General features: G+C 55.0%; 1 protein-coding gene across 1 annotated transcript in view; it reads right to left on the bottom strand.

Moving 5' to 3' along the window:
* The window catches only part of LOC139241094 (rho GTPase-activating protein 15-like), a 162,811-nt gene that overhangs the window by 78,676 nt on the left and 64,363 nt on the right, over window positions 1–19,772 (bottom strand). The window contains exons 4-6 of the mRNA XM_070869783.1: window positions 13,330–13,578; window positions 6,048–6,164; window positions 1,069–1,221 (exon numbers count right to left, since the gene is read on the bottom strand). Coding sequence (XP_070725884.1) covers window positions 1,069–1,221; window positions 6,048–6,164; window positions 13,330–13,578 — 519 coding nt within the window. The remainder of the gene's footprint in view (window positions 1–1,068; window positions 1,222–6,047; window positions 6,165–13,329; window positions 13,579–19,772) is intronic.

Raw genomic sequence — 19,772 nt, 5'->3', positions numbered from 1 at the left:
CGTGCGCGCTCCGAGAGAGGCCTGGGGCGGTGGGGGACACCTTTAAAAAAAACACTGCAAAAAAAACATGCCCAAAGGGGGGATAGAGACAGGCTAAGTGAGTGGGCAAAAACTTTGCAGATGGAGTATAATGTGGGAAAATGTGAGGTTATCCACTTTGACAAATAATAGAAAAGCAAATTATTATCTAAATGGAGAAAGATTGCAAAGTGCTGCAGTACAGCGGGACCTGGGGGTACTTGTGCATGAAACACAAAAGGTTAGTATGCAGGTACAGCAAGTGATCAGGAAGGCCAATGGTATCTTGGTCTTTATTGTAAAGGGGATGGAGTATAAAAGCAGGGAAGTCTTGCGCCAGTTATACAGGGTATTGGTGAGGCCACACCTGGAGTACTGCGTGCAGTTTTGGTTTCCGCATTTACGAAAGGATATACTTGCTTTGGAGGCGGTTCAGAGAAGGTTCACTCGGTTGATTCCGGGGATGAGGGGGTTGACTTATGAGGAAAGGTTGAACAGGTTGGGCCTCTACTCATTGGAATTCAGAAGAATGAGAGGTGATCTTATCGAAATGTATAAGATTATGAGGGGCTTGACAAGGTGGATGCAGAGAGGATGTTTCCACTGATGGGGGAGACTAGAACTAGGGGGCATGGTCTTAGAATAAGGGGTCGGCCATTTAAAACTGAGATGAGGAGGAATTTCTTCTCTCAGAGGGTTGTAAATCTGTGGAATTCTCTGCCCCTGAGAGCTGTGGAGGCTGGGACATTGAATATATTTAAGACGGGAGAGAGACAGATTTTTGAGCGATAAGGGAGTGAAGGGTTATGGGGAGCGGGCGGGGAAGTGGACCCGAGTCCATGATTGGATCAGCCATGATCGTATTAAATGGTGGAGCAGACTCGAGGGGCCAAATGGCCGACTCCTGCTCCTATTTCTTATGTTCTTATTTCAGGACTGAAAGCCCGGAATGCAAAGGGAGTATTAAATCCAGCCCATGGAGTAACCCGCAGCCTCGAAGGCAAGTGGTGGTATACCGAGAGCCCGTTCCAGCAGGACACTGCCTCGTACCTTGGGTTCCTGGTTTTCCCTGATGATCATGGACTTCGCCTGTCCGAGCCGGTTGACAACGCTGCCTCTGCCCCGGCGCTGGACACCACTGGTGTTGAACTGAGCCGAGCCCAGGGACTCCGAAGATGAGGCTCGCTGGATGCTGGAGAAGTTCTACCGCAGAACCGGGAGGGAAAGAGAGAAACAAAGGGAACGGTGTGATATACTCTGTGACATCGTAAACACACACTTACACAAGATAGCTTCGGCAGGAACTAGTCAGGTGACCTGTCACCTGATGCTCCAACTCACGGTCAACAAGCTCCCCGCTGGAGTGGAACTAAACTACAGAACCAGTGGGAAGCTGTTTAACCTGCGCCTTCTCCAGGCCAGGTCCAAGATCACCCCAACCTCTGTCCTCGAGCTACAGTACGCGGACGACGCCTGCGTCTGTGCACATACAGAGGTTGAACCCCAGGACATAGTCAATGGATTTACTGAGGTGTATGAAAGCATGGGCCTTACGCTAAACATTGGAAGACAAAGGTCCTCCACCAGCCTGTCCTCGCCGCTGAGCACTGTCCCCCAGTCATCGAGATCCACGGCACGGCCCTGGACAATGTGGACTGTTTCCCATACTGCGGGAGCCTCTTATCAACAAAGGCAGACATTGGCGACGAGATCCAACACCGCCTCCAGTGCGCCAGTGCAGCCTTCGGCCGCCTGGGGAAAAGAGTGTTTGAAGACCAGACCCTCAAACCCACCACCAAGCTCATGGTCTACAGGGCTGTAGTGATACCCGCCCTCCTGTATGGCTCAGAGACATAGACCATGTACAGTAGACACCTCAAGTCGCTGGAGAAATACCACCAACGCTGTCTCCGCAAGATCCTGCAAATCCCCTGGGAGGACAGACGCACCAACGTTAGCGTCCTCGACCAGGCCAACATCCCCAGCATCGAAGCACTGACCACACTCGACCAGCTCCGCTGGGCAGGGCCACATTGTCCGCATGTCCCTCAGACGAGACTCCCAAAGCAAGCGCTCTACTCGGAACTCCTTCACGGGCAAACGAGCCAAAGGTGGGCAGAGGAAACGTTACAAGGGACCACCCTCAAAGCCTCCCTGATAAAGTGCAACATCCCCACCGACACCTGGGAGTCCCTGGGCCCAAAGACCAGTCCGCCCTAAGTGGAGGGAGTGCATCCGGGAGGGCGCTGAGCACCTCGAGTCTCGTCGCCGAGAGCGTGCAGAAACCAAGCACAGGCAGCGGAAGGAGCGTGCGGCAAACCAGTCCCACCCTCCCCTTCCCTCAACCACTGTCTGTCCCACCTGTGACACGGACTGTGGTTCCCGTATTGGACTGTTCAGCCACCTAAGGACTCATTGTAAGAGTGGAAACAAGTCTTCCTCGATTCCAAGGGACTGTCTATGATGATGATATTTACAGCAATGGCTGAATTACCACAGTTGTCCACTAGGTGGAGCTGTAACTACTAGATGGGGCTCTATTACACTACTCCCTCCTTATTGAAGAAGTAATTATAACAAACAACCATATACATAACTTGCACTATATATTACAAACGGTAATGAATGAAAGAGTCATCAATCACCATCAACAACCTGGGAGTCACCATTGACCAGAAACTTAACTGGACCAGCCACATAAATACTGTGGCCACAAGAGCGGGTCAGAGGCTGGGTATTCTGCGGCCAGTGTCTCACCTCCTGACTCCCCAAAGCCTTCCCGCCATCCACAAGACACAAGTCAGGAGTGTGAGGGAACACTCCCCACTTGCCTGGATGGTGCAGCTCCAACAAACACTCGAGAAGCTCGACACCATCCAGGACAAAGCAGGCCGCTCGATGGGCCACGCTCCCCACCACCTTCAACACTCACTCCCTCCACCACCTTCAACACTCACTCCCTCCACCACCTCCAACACTCACTCCCTCCACCACCTCCAACACTCACTCCCTCCACCACCTCCAACACTCACTCCCTCCACCACTCACTCCCTCCACCACCTCCAACACTCACTCCCTCCACCACCTCCAACACTCACTCCCTCCACCACCTCCAACACTCACTCCCTCCACCACCTCCAACACTCACTCCCTCCACCACCTCCAACACTCACTCCCTCCACCACCTCCAACACTCACTCCCTCCACCACCTCCAACACTCACTCCCTCCACCACTCACTCCCTCCACCACTCACTCCCTCCACCACCTCCAACACTCACTCCCTCCACCACCTCCAACACTCACTCCCTCCACCACCTCCAACACTCACTCCCTCCACCACCTCCAACACTCACTCCCTCCACCACCTCCAACACTCACTCCCTCCACCACCGGCGCACCGTGGCTGCAGTGTGCACTGTCTACAAGATGCACCGCGGCAACTCGCCAAGGCTTCTTCGGCAGCACCTCCCAAACCCGCCACCTCTACCCGCCTCGAAGGACAAGGGCAGCAGGTCCATGGGAACACCATCAGCTCCACGTACCCCTCCGAGTCATAAATGGTAGGACATATATTAAGGGGTATGAGACAAAGGTGTGTATATGGGGTTAGGTCACACATCAGCTACGATCTCATTGAATGGTGGAACAGGCTCGAGGGGCTGAACGGCCTCCTCTTGTTCCTAATGTAACAGGCTCGAGGGGCTGAACGGCCTCCTCCTGTTCCTAATGTAACAGGCTCGAGGGGCTGAACGGCCTCCTCCTGTTCCTAATGTAACAGGCTCGAGGGGCTGAACGGCCTCCTCCTGTTCCTGATGTAACAGGCTCGAGGGGCTGAACGGCCTCCTCTTGTTCCTAATGTAACAGGCTCGAGGGGCTGAACGGCCTCCTCCTGTTCCTAATGTAACAGGCTCGAGGGGCTGAACGGCCTCCTCCTGTTCCTAATCTAACAGGCTCGAGGGACTGAATAGCCTCCTCCTGTTCCTAATGTAAGAGGCTCGAGGGGCTGAATGGTCTCCTCCTGTTCCTAATGTAACAGGCTCAAGGGGCTGAATGGCCTCCTCCTGTTCCTAATGTAACAGGCTCGAGGGGCTGAATGGCCTCCTCCTGTTCCTAATGTAAGAGGCTCGAGGGGCTGAATGGGCCTCCTCCTGTTCCTAATGTAACAGGCTCGAGGGGCTGAATGGCCTCCTCCTGTTCCTAATGTAACAGGCTCAAGGGGCTGAATGGCCTCCTCCTGTTCCTAATGTAACAGGCTCGAGGGGCTGAATGGCCTCCTCCTGTTCCTAATGTAACAGGCTCGAGGGGCTGAATGGGCCTCCTCCTGTTCCTAATGTAAGAGGCTCGAGGGGCTGAACGGCCTCCTCCTGTTCCTAATGTAACAGGCTCGAGGGGCTGAACGGCCTCCTCCTGTTCCTAATGTAACAGGCTCGAGGGGCTGAATGGCCTCCTCCTGTTCCTAATGTAACAGGCTCGAGGGGCTGAATGGCCTCCTCCTGTTCCTAATGTAACAGGCTCGAGGGGCTGAACGGCCTCCTCTTGTTCCTAATGTAACAGGCTCGAGGGGCTGAACGGCCTCCTCCTGTTCCTGATGTAACAGGCTCGAGGGGCTGAATGGCCTCCTCCTGTTCCTAATGTAACAGGCTCAAGGGGCTGAATGGCCTCCTCCTGTTCCTAATGTAACAGGCTCGAGGGGCTGAATGGCCTCCTCCTGTTCCTAATGTAACAGGCTCGAGGGGCTGAATGGGCCTCCTCCTGTTCCTAATGTAAGAGGCTCGAGGGGCTGAACGGCCTCCTCCTGTTCCTAATGTAACAGGCTCGAGGGGCTGAATGGCCTCCTCCTGTTCCTAATGTAACAGGCTCGAGGGGCTGAATGGCCTCCTCCTGTTCCTAATGTAACAGGCTCGAGGGGCTGAACGGCCTCCTCCTGTTCCTAATGTAACAGGCTCGAGGGGCTGAATGGCCTCCTCCTGTTCCTAATGTAACAGACTCGAGGGGCTGAATGGCCTCCTCCTGTTCCTAATGTAACAGACTCGAGGGGCTGAATGGCCTCCTCCTGTTCCTAATGTAACAGACTCGAGGGGCTGAACGGCCTCCTGTTCCTAATGTAACAGGCTCGAGGGGCTGAACGGCCTCCTCCTGTTCCTAATGTAACAGGCTCGAGGGGCTGAATGGCCTCCTCCTGTTCCTAATGTAACAGGCTCGAGGGGCTGAATGGCCTCCTCCTGTTCCTAATGTAACAGGCTCGAGGGGCTGAATGGCCTCCTCCTGTTCCTAATGTAACAGGCTCAAGGGGCTGAATGGCCCCCTCCTGTTCCTAATGTAACAGGCTCGAGGGGCTGAATGGCCTCCTCCTGTTCCTAATGTAACAGGCTCGAGGGGCTGAATGGGCCTCCTCCTGTTCCTAATGTAAGAGGCTCGAGGGGCTGAATGGCCTCCTCCTGTTCCTAATGTAACAGGCTCGAGGGGCTGAACGGCCTCCTCCTGTTCCTAATGTAACAGGCTCGAGGGGCTGAACGGCCTCCTCCTGTTCCTAATGTAACAGGCTCGAGGGGCTGAATGGCCTCCTCCTGTTCCTAATGTAACAGGCTCGAGGGGCTGAACGGCCTCCTCCTGTTCCTAATGTAACAGGCTCGAGGGGCTGAATGGCCTCCTCCTGTTCCTAATGTAACAGGCTCGAGGGGCTGAATGGCCTCCTCCTGTTCCTAATGTAACAGGCTCGAGGGGCTGAACGGCCTCCTCCTGTTCCTAATGTAACAGGCTCGAGGGGCTGAATGGCCTCCTCCTGTTCCTAATGTAACAGGCTCGTGGGGCTGAATGGCCTCCTCCTGTTCCTAATGTAACAGACTCGAGGGGCTGAATGGCCTCCTCCTGTTCCTAATGTAACAGGCTCGAGGGGAGGGTGACTGAAATGCAAAAGGGAGCGGAGCAGGTAACGAGCCAGAGAACCGACCACAACGTCCACAAACTGACCCCACGTCCCCCTCCCCCCGGAACGTGCGAACTTGCGAACGCCCCTCGCCCCATTACCTGCGAGGCGTCCCAGCTCCTGTTGTCCAACACTTGCCCCGCCAAGCGACTGCGGGGCGGAGGGGTGGACCCTTCACCCGGCCAGACGGAAGGGGAGACCGGCGGAGGTGTGGAGGACTAGAGAAAGAAGTAAGACAGGAGAGATCAGTCAGAGCGGGGGTTCGGGGAGGGCATGGGGGGGGGGGCGGTGGGGAGGTGTGCGTGTGTAAACCAGCAGTTCTCCAAATCACTTCCCACTTCTTTGCTAACCAAACGAATCTGGCAGGGTTTCACAGCCAGACTTCCTCCCCCCGCAACCCCCTCCGCCAGGGCCGTGACTAAATAGGTGGCACTCACTCAACTCCAAGTCAGAAGGTCGTGGGTTCGAGACCACACTCCAGACACTTGAGTGCCGTAATCTCGGCCGACACTCCCCAGCGCCAGTGCTGAGGGAGCGCCGCACTGCGCTGTCGGAGGGGCGGTACTGAGGGAGCGCCGCACTGCGCTGTCGGAGGGGCAGTACTGAGGGAGCGCTGCACTGTGCTGTCGGAGGGGCAGTACTGAGGGAGCGCTGCACTGCGCTGTCGGAGGGGCAGTACTGAGGGAGCGCCGTACTGCGCTGTCGGAGGGGCAGTACTGAGGGAGCGCCGCACTGCGCTGTCGGAGGGGCAGTACTGAGGGAGCGCTGCACTGTGCTGTCGGAGGGGCAGTACTGAGGGAGCGCTGCACTGCGCTGTCGGAGGGGCAGTACTGAGGGAGCGCCGTACTGCGCTGTCGGAGGGGCAGTACTGAGGGAGCGCCGCACTGTCGGAGGGGCGGTACTGAGGGAGCGCCGTACTGTCGGAGGGGCAGTACTGAGGGAGCGCCGTACTGCGCTGTCGGAGGGGCAGTACTGAGGGAGTGCCGCACTGTCGGAGGGGCAGTACTGAGGGAGTGCTGCACTGTCGGAGGGGCGGTACTGAGGGAGCGCCGTACTGTCGGAGGGGCAGTACTGAGGGAGCGCCGTACTGCGCTGTCGGAGGGGCAGTACTGAGGGAGCGCCGTACTGTCGGAGGGGCAGTACTGAGGGAGTGCTGCACTGTCGGAGGGGCGGTACTGAGGGAGCGCCGTACTGTCGGAGGGGCAGTACTGAGGGAGCGCCGTACTGCGCTGTCGGAGGGGCGGTACTGAGGGAGCGCTGCACTGTCGGAGGGGCAGTACTGAGGGAGTGCTGCACTGTCGGAGGGGCAGTACTGAGGGAGCGCCGTACTGCGCTGTCGGAGGGGCAGTACTGAGGGAGCACCGCACTGACGGAGGGGCAGTACTGAGGGAGCACCGCACTGTCGGAGGAGCAGTACTGAGGGAGCGCCGCACTGTCGGAGAGGCAGTACTGAGGGAGCACCGCACTGTCGGAGGGGCGGTACTGAGGGAGCGCCGCACTGTCGGAGGGGCAGTACTGAGGGAGCACCGCACTGTCGGAGGGGCGGTACTGAGGGAGCGCTGCACTGTCGGAGGTGGCATCTTTCGGATGAGACATTAAACCGAGGCCCCGCCTGCTCTCTCAGGTGGACGTAAAAGATCCAAGGGCCACTATTTTGAAGAAGAGCAGGGGGAGTTCTCCCCGGTGTCCTGGGGCCAATATTTATCCCTCAACCAACATCACTAAAACAGACGATCTGGGTCATTATCACATTGCTGTGTGTGGGAGCTTGCTGTGCGCTAATTGAGCTGCCGCGTTTCCCACATTACAACAGCGACTGCACTCCAAAAAGTACTTCATTGGCTGTAAAGCGCTTTGAGACGCGCGGTGATTGTGAAAGGCGCTATATAAATGAATGTCTGTCTGTCATAGGACAATCCCCCCCCCATCCCAGGAATCAGTCTGGTGAACCTTCGCTGCACTCCCTCAATGGCAAGTATATCCTTCCTTAGGTAAGGAGACCGACACTGTACACAATACTCCAGGTGTGGTCTCACCAAGGTGCTATATAATCCTGTACTGCAATCTTTACTCCTTTACTACAGGCAGGGTGTTAGCAGGCAGCCGAGATGAGATGGACATCTTTACGTTCAGCAGTTTCTACGTTCCTCGGGCAGATATAAAACGTCTTCCAACTAAGTCTAAATAGCAGAACGGAAATTTAAGCTGGGCAAATGTGGAAATTGACACACACACTTCCTCCTTTGCTCCTGTACCGAGCAAGATATTTTTTTTACAGAACACAATTTCTAAATGAAGGAGTGGGGGGCGTGGGGTGAAGAATTTTAAAGAATGAAGCAAAATATAATTCATGATCGCAAAGAGATAGAAACATAGAAAATAGATGCAGCAGTTGGCCATTCGGCCCTTCGAGCCTGCACCGCCATTCAATATGATTATTGCTGAGTCCTTAACTCTTAAACATAATCACACGAGGCACCGTACTGCAGACACAGTCACTCTGTGACCTTCACCTTTATTACCGGGACCAAGGAGTGCTGGCCCTGCGAGGGACCTCATCTTATATACCTGAATCTCCGGGTCAGGAGTGTCTCCCACAAGTACACCCACTGTGGTCAAGGTGTGCATTTCTAGTAAGTATGTACAGTATGTAGTAGTTACATGAGGGTTACAATTGTATAAGGGTTACAGTAGTATGCTGGTTACATACATGACAATCAAGGTTGATCCTCTATCTCAACACCATATTCCCGCTGTCTCCCCATACCCCTTGATGCCTTTTGTGTCTAGAAATCTCTCTATCTCCCTCTTGAATATATTCAGTGACTCGGCCTCCACAGCCTTCTGTGGTAGAGAATTCCACAGGTTCACCACCCTCTGAGTGAAAACATTTCTCCTCATCTCGCTCCTACATTTCCTCCCCCGTATCCTGAGACTGTGTGACCCCTTGTTCTAGACTTCCCAGCCCCGGGGAAAACATCCTCCCCGCATCCAGTCTGTCCAACCCCGTCAGAATTTTATACCTTTCAATGAGGTCTCCTCTCATTCTTCTAAACTCCAGTGAATACAGGCCCAGTCGACCCAATCTCCCCTCATACGGCAGTCCTGCCCTCCCAGGGATCAGTCTGGTGAACCTTCGCTGCACTCCCTCTATGGCAAGTATATCCTTCCTTAGGTAAGGAGACCCAAACTGCTCACAATACTCCAGGTGTGGTCTCACCAAGGCCCTGTATAACTGCAGTCAGACATCCTTGCCCCTGTACTCAAACCCTCTCGCAATGAAGTCCAACATACCATTGGCCTCCCTAACTGCTTGCTGCACCGGCGTGTTTGCTTACAATGACTGGTGTACAAGGACACCCAGGTCCCTCTGTACATCCACACTTCCCAAGCCATCACCATTTAAATAATACTTTGTCCTTATGTTTTCCCGACCAAAGGGGATAACTTCACACATTTATCCACGTTATACTGCATCTGCCATGTGTTTGCCCACTCACTCAACCTATCTCAATCGCCTTGCAGCGTCTTTGCATCCTCCTCACAACTCACAATCCCACCTAGTTTTGTGTTGTCAGCAAACTTGGAAATATTACACTTGGTTCCCTCATCCAAATCATTTATATATATTGTGAATAGCTGGGGCCCCAGCACTGATCCCTGTGGTACCGCACTAAACACTAAACATTGGGCCAAATGGTCTGTGTCTGTGCTCCACATAATACATGAGTGGGTCAGAGGCTGGGTATTCTGCGGCCAGTGTCTCACCTCCCGACTCCCCAAAGCCTTCCCACCATCGACAAGACACAAGTCAGGAGTGTGAGGGAACACTCCCCACTTGCCTGGATGAGTTGCAGCTCCAACAAACACTCGAGAAGCTCGACACCATCCAGGACAAAGCAGGCCGCTCGATGGGCCACGCTCCCCACCACCTTCAACACTCACTCCCTCCACCACCTCCAACACTCACTCCCTCCACCACCTCCAACACTCACTCCCTCCACCACCTCCAACACTCGCTCCCTCCACCACCTCCAACACTCACTCCCTCCACCCCCTTCAACACTCACTCCCTCCACCCCCTTCAACACTCACTCCCTCCACCCCCTCCAACACTCACTCCCTCCACCACCTCCAACACTCACTCCCTCCACCACCTCCATCACTCACTCCCTCCACCACCTCCAACACTCACTCCCTCCACCACCTCCAACACTCACTCCCTCCACCACCGGCGCACCGTGGCTGCAGTGTGCACCGTCTACAAGATGCACCGCGGCAACTCGCCAAGGCTTCTTCGGCAGCACCTCCCAAACCCGCCACCTCTACCCGCCTCGAGGGACAAGGGCAGCAGGCGCATGGGAACACCACCCCCTCCACGTTCCCCTCCCAGTCACACACCATCCCGACTTGGGAATATATCGGCCGTTCCTTCATCGTCGCTGGGTCACAATCCTGGAACTCCCTCCCTAACAGCACTGTGGGAGCACCTTCACCACACGGACTGCAGCGGTTCAAGAAGGCGGCTCACCACCACCTTCTCAAGGGCTCGAGTAAAAAAAATGAGATGAAATTTAACACAGAGGATTGCAAAGCGATTCATTTTGGCAGGAAGAATGGGGAAGGGCAGCGAAGAAGTTAGGAAATAGAAGCGGTAGGGGTGAATCTTTGAAATTCTCCGCCCCAGAGGGCTGTGGAGGCTCAGTCGTTGAGTATACTGAGGCCAATAGGTTTTTGGAGCACTAAGTGTATGGAGGGATCGGGCGGGAAAGTGGAGTTGAGGTCGAAGATCAGCCATGATCGTATTAAATGGCGGAGCAGGCTCGAGGGGCCGAATGGCCGACTCCTGCTCCTGTTTCTTATGTTCTTATTATGTACGAGGAAGATGAGAGAATAACAAATTCTGCTCCTCTAATTCTTGCATGTTCAGCCATGAACTCATTGAATGGCGGTGCAGGCTAGAAGGGCCGAATGGCCTACTCTTGCACCTATTTTCTATGTTTCTATGTTTCTATGCCCTCCTGAGCATCCCTGATTTCCATCGCTCCACCATCGGTGGCCGTGCCTTCTGTTGCCTGGGCCCCAAGCTCTGGAACTCCCTCCCTAAACCTCTCTGCCTCGCTACCTCTATTTCCTCCTCTAACACGCTCTTTAAAACCTACCTCTTTGGCCAAGCTTTTGGTCACCTGCCCCTAATATCTCCTTATGGGGCTCGGTGTCACTACTTTCTGGTGGTGCGTTTCGTGCATTCTTCTGAACTCCAATGGGTAGAGGCCCAACCTGCTCAACCTTTCCTCATAAGTCAACCCCCTCGTCTCCGGAATCAACCGAGTGAACCTTCTCTGAACTGCCTCCAAAGCAAGTATATCCCTCCTTAAATACGGAGAGCAAAACTGCACGCAGTACTCCAGGTGTGGCCTCACCAATACCCTGTATAACTGTAGCAAGGCTTCCCTGCTTTTATACTCCATCCCCTTTGCAATAAAGGCCAAGATACCATTGGCCTTCCTGATCACTTGCTGTACCTGCATACTAACCTTTTGTGTTTCATGTACAAGTACCCCCAGGTCCCGCTGTACTGCAGCATTTTGCAATCTTTCTCCATTTAAATTATAATTTGCTTTTCTATTATTTCTGCCAAAGTGGATAACCTCACATTTTCCCACATTATACTCCATCTGCCAAATTTTTGCCCACTCACTTAGCCTGTCTCTATCCCTTTGCATATTTTTTGTGTCCTGCTCACAACTGGCTTTCCCACCCATCTTTGTATCGTCAGCAAACTTGGACACATTACACTCAGTCCCTTCTTCCAAGTCATTGATATAGATTGTAAATAGTTGAGGCCCCAGCACTGATCCCTGCGACACCCCACGAGTTACTGTTTGCCAACCGGAAAATGACCCATTTATCCCGACTCTCTGTTTTCTGCTCGTTAGCCAATCCTCTATCCTTGCTATCGTGGGCCGCCCCGACCTGTGTGAGGACACAACCGCAGGGCGGGGCTATAAATAGAGCTGGACCCACTGCAGCTTCCAGAATGAGCTGCTCCAAGTGTGCAACAGCTTCGAGGTGGGTGACTGGGTAACGTCACGGAGGAGCGGCCAGAGATCGGGGCGGAGGAGCGGCGAGAGATCGGGGCGGAGGAGCGGCGAGAGATCGGGGCGGAGGAGCGGCCAGAGATCGGGGCGGAGGAGCGGCGAGAGATCGGGGCGGAGGAGCGGCGAGAGATCGGGGCGGAGGAGCGGCGAGAGATCGGGGCGGAGGAGCGGCGAGAGATCGGGGCGGAGGGGCGGCGAGAGATCGGGGCGGAGGGGCGGCGAGAGATCGGGGGCGGAGGAGCGGCGAGAGATCGGGGGTGGAGGAGAGGCGAGAGATCGGGGCGGAGGAGCGGAGAGAGATCGGGGGTGGAGGAGCGGCGAGAGATCGGGGGTGGAGGAGGAGCGGAGAGAGATCGGGGCGGAGGAGGGGCGAGGGATCGGGGCGGAGGAGCGGCGAGAGATCGGGGGTGGAGGAGGAGCGGAGAGAGATCGGGGGTGGAGGAGGGGCGAGGGATCGGGGCGGAGGAGCGACGAGAGAGTGGGGCGGAGGAGCGGCGAGAGATCGGGGCGGAGGAGCGGCGAGAGATCGGGGGGAGGAGCGGCCAGAGATCGGGGCGGAGGAGCGGCAAGAGATCGGGGCGGAGGAGCGGCGAGGGATCGGGGCGGAGGAGCGGCGAGAGATCGGGGTGGAGGAGCGGCGAGAGATCGGGGCGGAGGTGTGACAGATGAGGGTACAGGGTCCAAGAGAGGTGAGAGTTCGGGGCCCAGGAGAGGCGAGGGCCCAGGGGCAGCACGGGACCAGCCCACACTGTGCGATATGTGCGCGCACTGGGTCCGTGCAGCAGAGCTGGTCTCCAGTCGTCCTGGTTAACCCTTGCCCCTGGACCGAGACCTCGCTCGGTCAAGCCCCGTGTGGTGGCTGGTGTACAACGGTCACCCCACGTTAAAACAATCCACCCACAGGCATCTTCCACCCTTCAGGATGTAGTTCGGGATCCGGAATATTAGCTCCTTCATTGAAACACCTGTGAACTCATCCTTTTTTTGGCGTGGAAGCAAGTCATCCTCGCTTCGAGGGACTGCCTATGATGATGATGATATCCTTACTAATATATGACCCCTAACCCCGTGAACTTTAATTTTGTGCCGTAACCTTTTATGTGGCACCTTGTCAAATGCCTTCTGGAAATCCAAATATACCACATCTACTGGTCCCCCCTTATCCACCCTGCTCATTACATCCACAAAGAACTCCAGCAAATTTGTCCAACATCTGTGCCGTAAGATGCTCACGTGCCCAAGCGGAGGGTGTTGGGAGGACGGTCTGTATGCACGCGCTTACCCTGGACGCAGGGTGGCCCCTGGCCCGTCGCGGCGGCTTCCAGGTCTTCTCCTTGGTGACGGTGTTGAAGTAGAAGTTGCGTCCGCTGTCGGGGTCCACGTGTCGCTCCCAGAGGTCCAGGACCTGCGCCGGAGGCTGTGTGGGGCTCGGAGGGCCCTGGCCGGTCAGCCTCAGCTCCGTCAGGTTGCTGTAGACAGGGGAGCTCGGCCGGACCTGCCCCTCCAGGGGCTCGAGGGGACAGTCGCCATCCTTGGGGGAGAGAGAGAGAGAGAGAGAGAGAGAAAGGATTAGATTAACGACTTGGAAGAAGGGACCGAGTGTAACGTAGCCAAGTTTGCAGACGACACAAAGATGGGAGGAAAAGCAATGTGTGAGGAGGACACAAAAAATCTGCAAAAGGACATGGACAGGCTAAGTGAGTGGGCAAAAACTTTGCAGATGGAGTATAATGTTGGGAAAGTGTGAGGTCATGCAATTTCGCAGAAAAAAAATCAAAGGGCAAGTTATTATTTAAATGGAGAAAGATTGCAAAGTGCTGCAGTACAGCGGGACCTGGGGGTACTTGTGCATGAAACCCAAAAGGTTAGTATGTAGGTACAGTTGGAGTGGAGGAGCGGCGAGAGATCGGGGGGCGAAGGAGCGGCGAGAGATCGGGGGGGGCGGAGGAGCGGCGAGAGATCGGGGCGGAGGATCAGGAAGGCCAATGGTATCTTGGCCTTTATTGCAAAGGGGATGGAGTATAAAAGCAGGGAAGTCTTGCTCCAGTTATACAGGGTATTGGTGAGGCCACACCTGGAGTACTGCGTGCAGTTTTGGTCTCCGTATTTACGAAAGGATATACTTGCTTTGGAGGCAGTTCAGAGAAGGTTCACTCGGTTGATTCCGGAGATGAGGGAGTTGACTTATGAGGAAAGGTTGAGTAGGTTGGGCCTCTACTCATTGGAGTTCAGAAGAATGAGAGGTGATCTTATCGAAACGTATAAGATTATGAGGGGGCTTGACAAGGTGGATGCAGAGAGGATGTTTCCACTGATGGGGGGAGACTAGAACTAGGGGGCATGGTCTTAGAATAAGGGGCCGCCCATTTAAAACTGAGATGAGGAGGAATTTCTTCTCTCAGAGGGTTGTAAATCTGTGGAATTCTCTGCCCCAGAGAGCTGTGGAGGCTGGGACATTGAATATATTTAAGGCGGGAGATAGACAGATTTTTGAGCGATAAGGGAGTGAAGGGTTATGGGGAGCGGGCGGGGAAGTGGAGCTGAGTCCATGATCGGATCAGCCATGGTCGTATTAAATGGCGGAGCAGGCTCGAGGGGCCGAATGGCCGACTCCTGCTCCTATTTCTTATGTTCTTATGATTGCAAAATGCTGTGGCACGAAGGGACCTGGGGGTTCTTGTGCATGAAACACACAACGTTAGCATTGCAGGTACAGCAAGTGATCAGGAAGGCAAATGCAATGTTGGCCTTTATTGCAACGGGGATAGAATATAAAAGCAGAGAAGTCCTGCTACAAGTGTACAGGCTGCAAATCTGACAGTACGGCACTCCCTCAGTACCGCCCCTCTGACAGTGCGGCGCTCCCTCAGTACCGCCCTTCCGACAGTGCGGCACTCCCTCAGTACTGCTCCTCCGACAGTGCGGCGCTCCCTCAGTACTGCCCCTCCGACAGTGCGGCACTCCCTCAGTACCGCCCTTCCGACAGTGCGGCACTCCCTCAGTACCACCCCTCCGACAGTGCGGCGCTCCCTCAGTACCGCCCCTCTGACAGTACGGCACTCCCTCAGTACCGCCCCTCCGACAGTGCGGCACTCCCTCAGTACCGCCCCTATGACAGTACGGCACTCCCTCAGTACCGCCCCTCCGACAGTGCGGCGCTCCCTCAGTACCCCCCCTCTGACAGTGCGGCACTCCCTCAGTACCGCCCCTATGACAGTACGGCACTCCCTCAGTACCGCCCCTCCGACAGTGCGGCACTCCCTCAGTACCGCCCCTCCGACAGTGCGGCGCTCCCTCAGTACCGCCCCTCCGACAGTGCGGCGCTCCCTCAGTACCGCCCCTCCGACAGTACGGCACTCCCTCAGTACTGCCCCTCCGACAGTGCGGTGCTCCCTCAGTACTGCCCCTCCGACAGTGCGGCGCTCCCTCAGTACTGCACTGGAGTGTCAGGCTGGATGTTGTGCTCAAGTCTCTCTCGTGGGACCTGAACCCATAACCTTCGAACTCTGAGGCGAGGGTGCTCCCGACTGAACCACATCACGACACACGATCTCCCTCCGCCCCGATCTCTCGCCGCTCCTCCGCCCCGATCTCTCTCCCTGGGATATAAAGGGTTCAGGGTGATTTAATTGAGTTTATGCAGGATTTTGACAGGAATTGGCAGAGTCCGATCGAGAGAAACCTTACCCGCTGTGTGTGGGGGGGGGCGGTGGGTTTCTAGGACAAGGGGGACATCATCTTAAAATCAGAGCCAGGCCATTCAGGGGTGAAGGTCGGAAACACTGCTTCACACAAAGGGCAGTAAACGTGCGGAACTCTCTCCCTCGAAAGGCAGTAGGTGCTGAGGGTCAATTATAATTTAAAATGTAATATCGATACACTTGGGCTAGACAGGGGTACAACAAGATATGGGGCAAAGAGAGGTGGACGGAGTTAAAATACAGATCACCCCTGAACTCATTGAATGGTCGAACAGGCTCGAGGAGCTGAATGGCCTCCTCCTGTTCCTAATGTAACAGGCTCGAGGGGCTGAATGGCCTCCTCCTGTTCCTAATGTAACAGGCTCGAGGGGCTGAATGGCCTCCTCCTGTTCCTAATGTAACAGGCTCGAGGGGCTGAATGGCCTCCTCCTGTTCCTAATGTAACAGGCTCGAGGGGCTGAATGGTCTCCTCCTGTTCCTAATGTAACAGGCTCGAGGGGCTGAATGGCCTCCTCCTGTTCCTAATGTAACAGGCTCGAGGGGCTGAATGGTCTCCTCCTGTTCCTAATGTAACAGGCTCGAGGGGCTGAATGGTCTCCTCCTGTTCCTAATGTAACAGGCTCGAGGGGCTGAATGGTCTCCTCCTGTTCCTAATGTAACAAGCTCGAGGGGCTGAAAGGCCTCCTCCTGTTCCTAATGTAACAGGCTCGAGGGGCTGAAAGGCCTCCTCCTGTTCCTAATGTAACAGGCTCGAGGGGCTGAACGGCCTCCTCCTGTTCCTAATGTAACAGGCTCGAGGGGCTGAATGGCCTCCTCCTGTTCCTAATGTAACAGGCTCGAGGGGCTGAATGGCCTCCTCCTGTTCCTAATGTAACAGGCTCGAGGGGCTGAACGGCCTCCTCCTGTTCCTAATGTAACTGGCTCGAGGGGCTGAATGGCCCCCTCCTGTTCGTAATGTAACAGGCTCGAGGGGCTGAACGGCCTCCTCCTGTCCCTAATGTAACAGGCTCGAGGGGCTGAACGACCTCCTCCTGTTCCTAATGTAACAGACTCGAGGGGCTGAATGGCCTCCTCCTGTTCCTAATGTAACAGACTCGAGGGGCTGAATGGCCTCCTCCTGTTCCTAATGTAACAGGCTCGAGGGGCTGAATGGCCTCCTCCTGTTCCTAATGTAACAGGCTCGAGGGGCTGAATGGCCTTCTGTTCCTAATGTAACAGGCTCGAGGGACTGAATGACCTCCTCCTGTTCCTAATGTAACAGGCACGAGGGGCTGAACGGCCTCCTCCTGTTCCTAATGTAACAGGCTCGAGGGGCTGAACGGCCTCCTCCTGTTCCTAATGTAACAGGCTCGAGGGGCTGAACGGCCTCCTCCTGTTCCTAATGTAATAGACTCGAGGGGCTGAATGGCTCCTCCTGTTCCTAATGTAACAGGCTCAAGCGGCTGAACGGCCTCCTCCTGTTCCTAATGTAACAGGCTCAAGCGGCTGAATGTCACTCCCTGAGGTGGTGAAAGTCACTATATAAATGCAGGGTCTCTGTACCTCCAGGTCAGGAGGTAGTGGGTTGGAAGTGTACATTCCCGAGATATGAGCTAACGACCCAGCACACTGCTGCCCGACTTGACAGACTTTAAACTGATGCCGCTCATATGGGAGTGTTATAGACCTCCAAGGCAGGAAGGGTAGGGAGGTATTCTCATGTCCTGACCAACATCCAGGACAGAAATGATTGCACGAGATCTACTGGTCAGGTGGGCAGAACAGTGGCAAATGGAATTCAATCCGGAGAAGTGTGAGGTAATGCATTTGGGGAGGGTTAACAAGGCAAGGGAATACACATTAAATGGTAGGACACTGAGAAGTGCAGAGGAAGAAAGGGACCTTGGAGTGCAGGTCCACAGATCCCTGAAGGTAGCAGGCCAGGTAGATAATGTGGTTAAGAAGGCACACGGAATACTTGCCTTTATTGGCCGAGGCATGGAATACAAGAGCAGGGAGGTTATGCTTGAACTGTGTAATACTCTGGTTAGACCACAGCTGGAGTACTGCGTGCAGTTCTGGTCACCACATTACAGGAAGGATGTGATTGCACTGGAGAGGGTACAGAGGAGATTTACCAGGATGTTGCACTGGAGAGGGTGCAGAGGAGATTTACCAGGATGTTGCACTGGAGAGGGTGCAGAGGAGATTTACTAGGATGTTGCACTGGAGAGGGTGCAGAGGAGATTTACCAGGATGTTGCACTGGAGAGGGTACAGAGGAGATTTACCAGGATGTTGCACTGGAGAGGGTACAGAGGAGATTTACCAGGATGTTGCACTGGAGAGGGTACAGAGGAGATTTACCAGGATGATGCACTGGAGAGGGTGCAGAGGAGATTTACCAGGATGTTGCACTGGAGAGGGTACAGAGGAGATTTACCAAGATGTTGCACTGGAGAGGGTGCAGAGGAGATTTACCAGAATGTTGCACTGGAGAGGGTGCAGAGGAGATTTACCAGGATGTCGCACTGGAGAGGGTACAGAGGAGATTTACCAAGATGTTGCACTGGAGAGGGTGCAGAGGAGATTTACCAGGATGTTGCACTGGAGAGGGTGCAGAGGAGATTTACCAGGATGTCGCACTGGAGAGGGTACAGAGGAGATTTACCAAGATGTTGCACTGGAGAGGGTGCAGAGGAGATTTACCAGGATGTTGCACTGGAGAGGGTACAGAGGAGATTTACCAGGATGTTGCACTGGAGAGGGTACAGAGGAGATTTACCAGGATGTTGCACTGGAGAGGGTACAGAGGAGATTTACCAGGATGATGCACTGGAGAGGGTACAGAGGAGATTTACCAGGATGTTGCACTGGAGAGGGTACAGAGGAGATTTACCAGGATGTTGCACTGGAGAGGGTACAGAGGAGATTTACCAGGATGTTGCACTGGAGAGGGTACAGAGATTTACCAGGATGTTGCCTGGACTGGAGAATTTTAGCGATGAGGAAAGATTGGATAGGCTGGGGTCTGTTTACTTTGGAACAGAGGAGGCTGAGGGGAGACCTGATTGAGGTGTATAAAATGATGAGGGGCCTGGATAGAGTGGATAGGAAGGACCTGTTTCTCTTGGCAGAGGGGTCAACAACCAGGGGACACAGATTGAAAGTAATTGGGGGGAGGTTTAGAGGGGATTTGAGGGGAAATGTCTTCACCCAGAGGGTGGTGGGGGTCTGGGGTGGAACTCACGGCCTGAAAGGGTGGTAGAGGCAGAAACCCTCACCACATCTGGATGTGCACTTGAAGTGCCGTAACCTACAGGGCTACGGACCGAGAGCGGGAAAGTGGGATTAGGCTGGGTAGCTCTTGGTCGGCCGGCACGGACACGATGGGCCAAAATGGCCTCCTTCCATGCTGTAAATTCCGCGCATTGTCACCTCAACCGACACCTTCCCAAACATGACAAAAACTGCTCCTTGCAACAACAACAAGAACTTCCATTTATGCAGCACCTGTAACAGTAAAATAACCAAAGGCGCTTCACAGGAACTTAAATCGCAGCAAAATCTGATACCGAGCCACATAAGGAGATATTAGGACACGTGACCCGAACGCTTGGTCAAGGAGGTCAGTTTTGAGAAGCCTCTTAATGTCAGCTGTGTCTCAGTGGGTAGCACACGCGCCTCTGAGTCAGAAGGTTGTGGGTTCAAGTCCCACTCCAGGGCCTTGAGCACGTAAATCTAGGCTGACACTCCCAGTGCAGTACTGAGGGAGCGCCGCACTGTCGGAGGGGCGGTACTGAGGGAGCGCCGCACTGTCGGAGGGGCAGTACTGAGGGAGTGCCGCACTGTCAGAGGGGCGGTGCTGAGGGAGCGCCGCACTGTCGGAGGGGCAGTGCTGAGGGAGCGCCGCACTGTCAGAGGGGCAGTGCTGAGGGAGCGCCGCACTGTTGGAGAGGCGGTACTGAGGGAGTGCCGCACTGTCGGAGGGGCGGTACTGAGGGAGCGCCGCACTGTTGGAGGGGCGATACTGAGGGAGTGCCGCA

Source organism: Pristiophorus japonicus, chromosome Y (assembly GCF_044704955.1).
Source record: "Pristiophorus japonicus isolate sPriJap1 chromosome Y, sPriJap1.hap1, whole genome shotgun sequence".
Lineage (NCBI taxonomy): Eukaryota > Metazoa > Chordata > Chondrichthyes > Pristiophoridae > Pristiophorus > Pristiophorus japonicus.
The sequence above is the reverse complement of the archived record's forward strand: the minus strand, read 5'-3'. Positions and strand labels throughout refer to the sequence as shown.